At 36.9% G+C, this 8,717-nt stretch overlaps 1 protein-coding gene across 1 annotated transcript; it reads right to left on the bottom strand.

The window, feature by feature from the left end:
* Positions 1-5,104: 5,104 nt before the first annotated feature.
* Positions 5,105-7,323, bottom strand: LOC149150477 (disease resistance protein SUMM2-like). The gene has a single exon (XM_089440568.1). The coding sequence runs from the start codon at positions 7,151-7,153 to the stop codon at positions 5,141-5,143; it is 2,013 nt and encodes a 670-aa protein (XP_089296694.1). The 5' UTR covers positions 7,154-7,323; the 3' UTR covers positions 5,105-5,140.
* Between the last annotated feature and the right edge of the window lie 1,394 nt (positions 7,324-8,717).

The raw sequence follows: 8,717 nt of genomic DNA, 5'->3' as shown, positions 1-8,717 counted from the left end.
TTTCTTGACTATGGAATCATATTCCTCCACCATAGCATCAATGCATACAAGTTTTTCTACTACTTTCTTGAAAGAGGATGGCTTGGTCACTATAAGCTCAGTCATCAGATCCATGTAGCTAGTGTATCGATCAGGTGGCCTATGCTTCCTATACTATGAAGTGGGTGCTCCCACATTCTCTCTAACATCATGCAATAATGTCTCATATTCCTTGGTTCATTTCCATATTTCTCTGGATGTTTAGGCTTGAGTGGATGTCTCCACTCTCTGATTGTCAACTTGTGGCTGCTCCACAACTTCTAGAGGTTATTCCTTTTGAGAAAAAATATCCTAATAATGTTGAAAGTAAAGCTCCCTCTCAAGAGAAAACCTCATTTCCATCTCCTCATCAAACCTCACATCCATTAACATAACTATCATTTTGAGGGATGAAAACTACACATGGTAGTTGTGAGGAGTTTTTGTGTACCCCACAAATAACCCCAACTCTAATGTCAGCTCTAGATCCTTCCTTGATTCTTTATAGACATGGCAGTATACTGGAGATCCAAAAATCTTGACGTGTGACACATTTGGCTTCCTCCCTGAGAAATATTCCTCTGGTGTACTCATGCCAAGAATTCGATGAGGACTCTTGTTCAACAAATAGACTATTGTGTTGCACACTTCAACTCACAAGTGTAGTGGTAGGCCTTGGTCACACAACATCACCCTTGCTACTCCCACAATACTATGGTTCTTCCTCTCAACCACCCCAATTTTTTGTGGGTTGTGAGGTGCTGCCAATTCCCGTCGAATTCCTTCCTTTGAACATAAATTTTTAAACTCATTGTACATGTACTCACCTCAATTATTGCTCCTAAGAGCCTTCAGCTTCTTTCCAGTTTCTTTCTCAACAAGCACCTTGAACTCAACAAACTTGGAGAATATATGATCTTTCTTCTACATGAAAAAGAACCAACACTTTCGTGAGAAATCATCCACAAATATAACATAATCCTTGTGATTGGCAGTGGAGGTTGTTGAGAAATATCCACATACATCAAAGTGTATCATTTTAAGGACTGCATGCACCTTCCTTTCCTGCTCATGGAAGGTGTATTTTGTGTACTTCCCCAAGGTACACCCTTTTCATGTATCATGTTGCTCTAGTACTCCTTTGGGGAGACCTGTGGTAATCTATTGTTTAATCTTCAAAGTGCCATGATGAAAATAGCCATGTCTCCTATGCCATAGTTAACTGAAATCTTGACTTTGCACCTTCTCCGCCTTTGTGCTCAATGCAACACAGTCTTCCACATCTAGCTTGTGCAAGTTCTTCACACAAACCCTGACCTGCTTCACTTTTCCCGTGGCTATGTGTCTCAGAAATTATTTTCCTTTGCTAAATATCACATCCTAACCACGGTCTTCCAATACTGCAATGAAGATTAGATTCTCCTTTAGACCCGGGACAAACATCACATCCTTGAGCTTGCGAGGGGACCCTGAATCCCTCTGAAAGGTTACTGTACCAATCCCAGTCATGTGCCTTCCATCATCTCCCATCTCGATGTGCATCTCGAGATATTTCTCCTCCGAGTGAGTGAGGAATTCTTTGTTCCTCATCATGTGGACCAATGCACCACTATCCAGGTACCACACTCTCCCCATCACTGTGCGATGAGAGTGAATTCAAGCTCAAACTGTGAATCCAAAGCTTCACCTACCGCTCCTCCTGAGGTATTCTTTCTTACCTGCTTATGTGGACACTTTGTGGCATAGTGCCCAAGTTCATGAAAATGAAGGCACTTGATTTTGGACAAGTCTTTCTTCTTTCCCCCTTGAATCGAATCTCCTTTGGATTGGGATTTCGTCCCTTTCCCCTTCTTTTCCTTTCCATCCAAGGCACAATTTTCTCCGTCCTCACACTTGGATGAAGTTCCATCTCTAGTATTCTGCCTTATTTACTCCTGTACCAAATCATACCATAAGCATTACCAATTTGGTAGTTTCTCCCTCCCATTCATCGAATCTTGGTAGTTGTGCCAATTATTGGGAAGGCCTAGGAGGTCTAGGCTTACGAGATCATCTTATACAACAGTAACCCCAACACTGCCAAGTTCATCATGACATTGTTTGAACCTGCTCAGGTACTACGGGGTGGTTTTGTTCTTTTGTTGCTTGATAATTCAAAGCTCGTCCTTGAGTGCCAGCTTCCTATGGTCACCACTGTTCTGGAAAAATAATGTCAATGCTTTCCACATTGCATATAGAGTCTCTTTCCCATGGAGATTTGAGACAATATGGTTTTGTTCTCCCTCCAATATGATTCTCCTCACCTTGGCTACACACTGCTTCCATTCTACTAGATTATGAGTATCAACTGCCATGAGTTTCTGGATATTAGTATCAACAAATTCCTTCAACCCATTATCTTCCAACATTGTCTCCGTGCGGTCCTTCCAAGCAACATAATTCGAGCTTCCCTCAAGGGAATACTTGAGTCTTAGTCCATAGAAATCCATCTTGCTAGCTTTGAAAAATTTATACCGCAAATTTGATCCTCCTGCAATAACAACTTTGAAATCTCTTCTCTACTATGAATCCTACCTTATAACATGTAGAAATTTTGTGTAGATCTAAAACTGCACATGTAATTTACTAAAACATAAGACTCAAATCTACTATACTCATATGCAGAAGTTAATTCATGATCGAGAGCACAAATCATAAACATGCACGAAGATGTATCACACATACACAAAGATTTATCTATGGGAAAGCAACTGCTTAAAAACCCTTCCTATCTGTATTGCATTAATCAAAGAATAGAGATGAAATACATATGTTGCTCAAGCTTGAGCACAACCTGGAAATGTATAGTCTATCCCCCTGCTTGACTCGTTCCCCCTGCCCGACTCATTGAATTTGGCCAACACTTAGTAAATTTTCAAGCCCTCTAAGCGCTTGTTTCATTGCATTGTTCCTTGAGGAATTAGGCCCCTATTATTAGGAAATTCCTCAATTGGAATTACGCAATCCTTCTAGGCTCATCCTCTGACTGCATGCACCACCTGTACAACTTGGAATAGTCTACAACTGATGGTACACTTCCCTTGAACATCTATCTCAATTGGGTATGTCAAGTTCTCTGCATGCATCGATTAGTTTGGGTTGACTGATTAGTTAACTGAATTATCACTTAGTGTGATTGAAGTCACATTGCAGAACTTAACCTTCCACTAATTCCTCTAATCGTTAGAACTAGCTTAACTGACAATAACTCAATTTAATTGAAATAGAAATTCGAATTCTCTCTAGTTTGACCATGACAATGTCAAACTGAGATTTTCTTGTTGCATTTTCAACACAATATTGTGGTCATATAAAAGAATAATTTAGAAAATATTACTCCTCATATAGGTATGATGTGACTATTTCGACTTTCTAAACCTTGTCAATAAAATCACTTGGTGTTATTTCTTGGAGATGTTGAAATCCATTATTTTAATTTTTTCAAATTTACCTTAAGTCCATAACATTACAAAAATATATAGTTTCCTTTGAATACCCATAATTAAAACATCAATATAATGTAATCCACAAATAAAAGAATGAAAATATAAACCCCAAAGTTAAAGTATTCATTAGTGGCACCCAAAGTACCTAACATGATCTTTTCTATCTTGTCAGTATAAAGTCCAAAATGTGTAGAAGTGAGTGAGAAACCTTGCTTAACTACTACGATACTCTAAATTCCCTTACACACCCCAACACTCATACACACCCCACCTATAATGAGCTCAAAAAGCATCATTACATGTAATTCCATAAAGATTAAAAAATCCAAGGTCTTAATCTTGTGAATTATAAAATATCAAGGAACTATTTTACATGCCCTAGTAAAGCTCACAAGACAACCTAAATATCCTTTCGCCCTCAATCTATTACTCTTCACCCATTTGCAAATGTATATGTCTAAAGTTTCGACAATGATCTTACTCATGATGTGACCAACCATGATGGTATGATAATTTCAAATTTAAGATTCACATGGGACATGATATTAAGGTGGGAATTTTCGAAAAAACCAAGTTCATATTTTTAATACTCAATATTTTAAACTAATTGTTCACTTTGTTCTCAAATATTATAAGCTAGAGAATGATATGGGATTTTCCAAGATAGTGGTAACCCATAAGACAAAATGTAAGTAAATAAATTGACCAGATAAATTCTAAGTCTTTCAAACCACATTTAAAAACTTCAACATTAAACTTCTCTGAATTATAACTCCCTTTAGATTGAAACTAAAAAATAAGACAAAGAGACAAATAACTAGAAAAGAATAATAATGATTATAAAAAAAATTAAATTTAAATACATTAAATAAACTAAAATCATAAACCAACCAAATAAAAAATAAAAAAATCACATAATTATTTAAGAAGAAACTAAACATTAAGAAGATACTGCCTCTTTGCCTTCTTATGCATGCATGTTTTCCTGTATTTTTAAAAGTTTTTTTAATTTAAAAGAGCTATCTATTTTATTATGTTATAAATGTTTTATTATTCGTATAAATATATATTTTATGAATACTTTCAAATTTTATTTTATATCTATTTTATTATGTCATAAATATTTTATTATTCGTATAAATATATATTTTATGAATACTTTCAAATTTTATTTTGTATCTATTTTATTATGTCATAAATGTTTTATTATTCGTATAAATATATATTTTATGAATACTTTCAAATTTTATTTTATATCAAACATCGTAGCACAATGTCCAGCCATCATAGGGTCTTAGAGGTATGAATGCAGTGGGGAAAAGAATACCATGCCAAAAATCAAATGGCGAAATGGCGTCAGTGAAGTAAATGGTATTCTTCATTAGGTTATGGATATCAGAATTCAAAGTTTGGGCACCGCTCATCGAACCCATGATGAAACGGTTTATTTACTTTTATTTTTAAATCGCGCGGTAAAATAATTATTGAAAAATATCTATTTACTCTTTATTTTCAAAATTATCAATAAAAAAATATCAAAATTTAAAATCACATATATCATATTATATATAATTTACACATTTAAAAGAAAAACATTTTATGGAAAAGATATTTGAAAAACGTTTGTTAAAATAATCTCAGGTTTCCATTACAATCTTGCAGTTTGGAAGCTTACTGCGAAGGTTATCAGTGACTAAGCTTGGATCACAAAACCACATCTCGAGATGCTTCAGATTTTTAAGTTCTCCCAGTTGAGAAGGCAGCGATTTTAGCTTTTCACAGTGGCAAAGATGCAAAAACTGAAGATGTGAAAGATTCCCTATATCCTCGCATATCTCGTCAATCTTCGTCAGATCCAACCTGAGCCACTCAAGTTGTGTCAATTGCCACAGTGATGTTGGCAATGATTTCATTGGTATGCCAATAAGGTCCAACACCCTCAAAGAGGGGAAGTTGAGGAAAAATGCTTCCGGAATTTCTTCCAATTCGGAGTTTCTGTCCAACAATAAAGAAACCAATTTCGGGCATTTTAACTCCTTTGCCGACAAAGACGTCAAATTATTTCCGGTAACTGATATTCTTTTGCAATTATGAGGGTCCTTGATGTCGGGGAAATGTTGAAGACTTTGACCTGCCCTCAAGACACAATTCTCCTCATTCTCTCCAATATAGATTGCCATGTCGCGGACAACGTCATGGACACTCATAACACCGTTTCCCACCTGGAATAAGCAACGATTTTCAAGTAACTTTACATAGCTCTCCGCCGTCTTCAATACATAGTCATACTCCGCATCTTCATTGGTCTTCACCACACCTTCTGCGATCCACGGCTGCAACATTCTCCCCACCGGAATGCGTTCATCTTCCTGGAACATTGCACAGTAAAGAAAGCAGCTTTTCAAATGAGGATGGGGCAAACTATCGTAACTCCATCTCAATCGCTGATATAAATCTCGATCAATTCTAGGGTGAGTAAGTGGAAAATTCAAATCCACTTTCTGCATCTGCTTCAAAGCAAGCTCCCACTCCTCTACATCTGTGATGCCAATCATTGCTGCGGCAATTACCTTTATCGCCAACGGTAACCCTTTGCACTCCTCGGCCACTTGTCGCGCCGTATGCTCTAAATCCTCAGGAACAGAGCCATCTTCGAAAGCTACTTTCCAAAACAACTCCCAAGCCTCCTCTCTTCGCAGGGGTTGTATTTGCATGGACTCTTTTGCCTTCATTTCTCGAATCAGATCTCTATTTCGAGTTGTGAATACAACTTTGCTGCCATTGTTTTTGCCAAATTCCACGCCCAATTCTTTAAGATCGACTGCGCTCCACATGTCGTCTAAAACCAAAAGGAATTTCCTGGTCTTCAGATACGCGGACAACTTCATCTTCCGCATATCAGCTGAACAGTTTGCTACATCTAAATTTATAGTAGAGGCAATATCATTTTGCATCTGCAGAATCGAAAACTGAGCAACTGTAACCCATATTACATCATGAAAATCGTTACTAACCTTGAAGATGTTGTACACTTTTTTTAGCAGTGTTGTTTTCCCAACACCACCCATACCGTAAATTCCGATTATGCGAACATGGGGAGCTTCTAAAACCCATGTCTGTATCTTTTTCTCGGCAGTTTCTATGTCCTCCCCGACGAATCCGGTGTCGGGTTCATCCTGAAGTAGTGCGTCTGGCCGTTGTGGTGCCGTCGACGCAATAGTTTGAGCACTGCAAAACAAGGAGAAGTCGCTTCTAAGCTCAGCGTGGAGAACAGGAATAGCTTTGTTCCACTCTTGGATTTGCTTAAAGACATTTGGCTTGCAAAGGAGGTAGTCAATACACAGCTGTAGCCTCGGGCGTTGTGAGCAATGGATCAACTCTTCGGCCTCTCCGACTTTGCGTTGCATCCTTAGCAAGCAACTCTCTAGAGAAGCCGGTGTCTCCCTCTGCTGAACTTGAAACTGAGAATTGATGTCAAGCAAGAGGCTCTTCATATGATTCAACTGCTCTTTAAGAAGCTCACGGCTGTCGTCCAAGTGAATTACATTGTCTATCTGTTGGATGAGTCGCTCGATGAGTGGAACAAGAATAGCGGTGCTAATGGTGCCGCCTGCGGTTCCGGTTGCAACATCCACGAGTGCTTGCGCCATCAGTGAGATCCTCAATGAAATTAGAGCAGAATAGAAGAGAGTATGAATATAAAAAAACCAGAAGGATAGAGTATTTATGTAACAGTAGGCAGCAAACAATAACGGGGAGAGATGACTATGCAGTATGCTCACTGAAACTGAAAGACAAGGGTAATTGAAGAAGAGGGGCTGTGAAATAGATATAGGCTCAGCTAAGTTTCAATTATTGTAGCGAAAAGTTTATTCCATCAGGAACAGCTTTTCGCCTAGCCACGCGTCCGTAGATCAATGGTCAGCTTCATTAGCTTTGTTTTTCCATCATTCCGCGCCAGAGTTTATTCCAAATAGATTGTACCAACAAATTTCAACGATTCCGCTGGCAGAGAGTAAAGTGACCACCATAATATAATATTGTACCAACCAATTAACCGATTCTTCTATGAAACCAGCTTTCCAGCTTTAGCGAAAAGTTTATTCCATCGCGAACAGCTTTTTGCCTAGCCACGCGTCCGTAGATCAATCGTCAGCTTCATTAGCTTTGTTTTTCCATCATTCCGCGCCAGAGTTTATTCTGTCACATTATGATACCAAGAAAATTGTTTAGTAAAAGATGATCGTTTCCACATTATTGGCATCTTTACTTTCATTGGATACAGCTTGCATGATACCGATTCTTCTCCTAAACCAGCTGTCGAGGTTTATAATATGATGTTACAGTATGATACCAAAAAAATTGTTTAGGGTCTAAAGGTCAAAAAATAAAAGACCACCCTGAATTGTTTCCGCACGGTTGACATTTTTATTTTTATTGGATACAACTTGCATGAAACGAATTCTATATTCATTATCTAATTTGATGGACAAACTTTAAAAAAATTGATTGTATTATTAAAATTCAAGATCAAGATGTTACATTATGATATAAAAAAAAAAATTGTTTAGTCTCTAAATGTCAAAAAGTAAAAGAGCACCATGATCTTTATACATTGTTGGCATCTTTACTTTCATTGGATACAGTTTGCATGAGACTATTCACCATCCAATCTTATTGACAAATTATAATAAAGTTGATTGTACCACTAAAGTTCAAGATGTTACATTATGATACCAAAAAAATTGTTTAGTCTCTAAATGTCAAAAAGTAAAAGACCCAAATGAACAATTTCCACACGATTAGCATCTTTACTTTCATTGGATACAACTTGCATGAGACCAAATTCTATATTCACCATCCAATTTGATTGACAAACTTTAATAAAGTTGATTGTACCATTAAAGTTCAAGATAATGATGCTGAAAACTTTTCTAGCATTGTGTGATCTCCTTGGATCTACCACATGAATGTATCAATAACCCTAATCCAAGGTCATTACATTATTGTAGCAACTATTTTAATGGATTACGTCAATGTTATATGTTTACATCTATGTTCGCATATTTTATTATTAAGTCGTTTTTTTAATATTATTTTTACTAGAATGTTGTTATTATTATTTTTTAATAATGTTACTAAATACCTTTTTTTTTTTATCTACTGAAGGTAAAGAATCCATGTGCTAAATATTGAGATGAAGTGATAAAATTT

Source organism: Pinus tabuliformis, chromosome 9, assembly GCF_031772625.1.
Source record: "Pinus tabuliformis cultivar Carrire ecotype Pingquan chromosome 9, CPIR1, whole genome shotgun sequence".
Classification (NCBI taxonomy): domain Eukaryota; kingdom Viridiplantae; phylum Streptophyta; class Pinopsida; order Pinales; family Pinaceae; genus Pinus; species Pinus tabuliformis.
Note: the sequence above shows the minus strand (reverse complement) of the source record. Positions and strands in the feature narration are given on the sequence as shown.

Excerpts from the sequence above, each read along its gene's own strand:
- LOC149150477 (XM_089440568.1), bottom strand. The coding sequence starts at position 7,153 with ATGGCGCAAGCACTCGTGGATGTTGCAACCGGAACCGCAGGCGGCACC.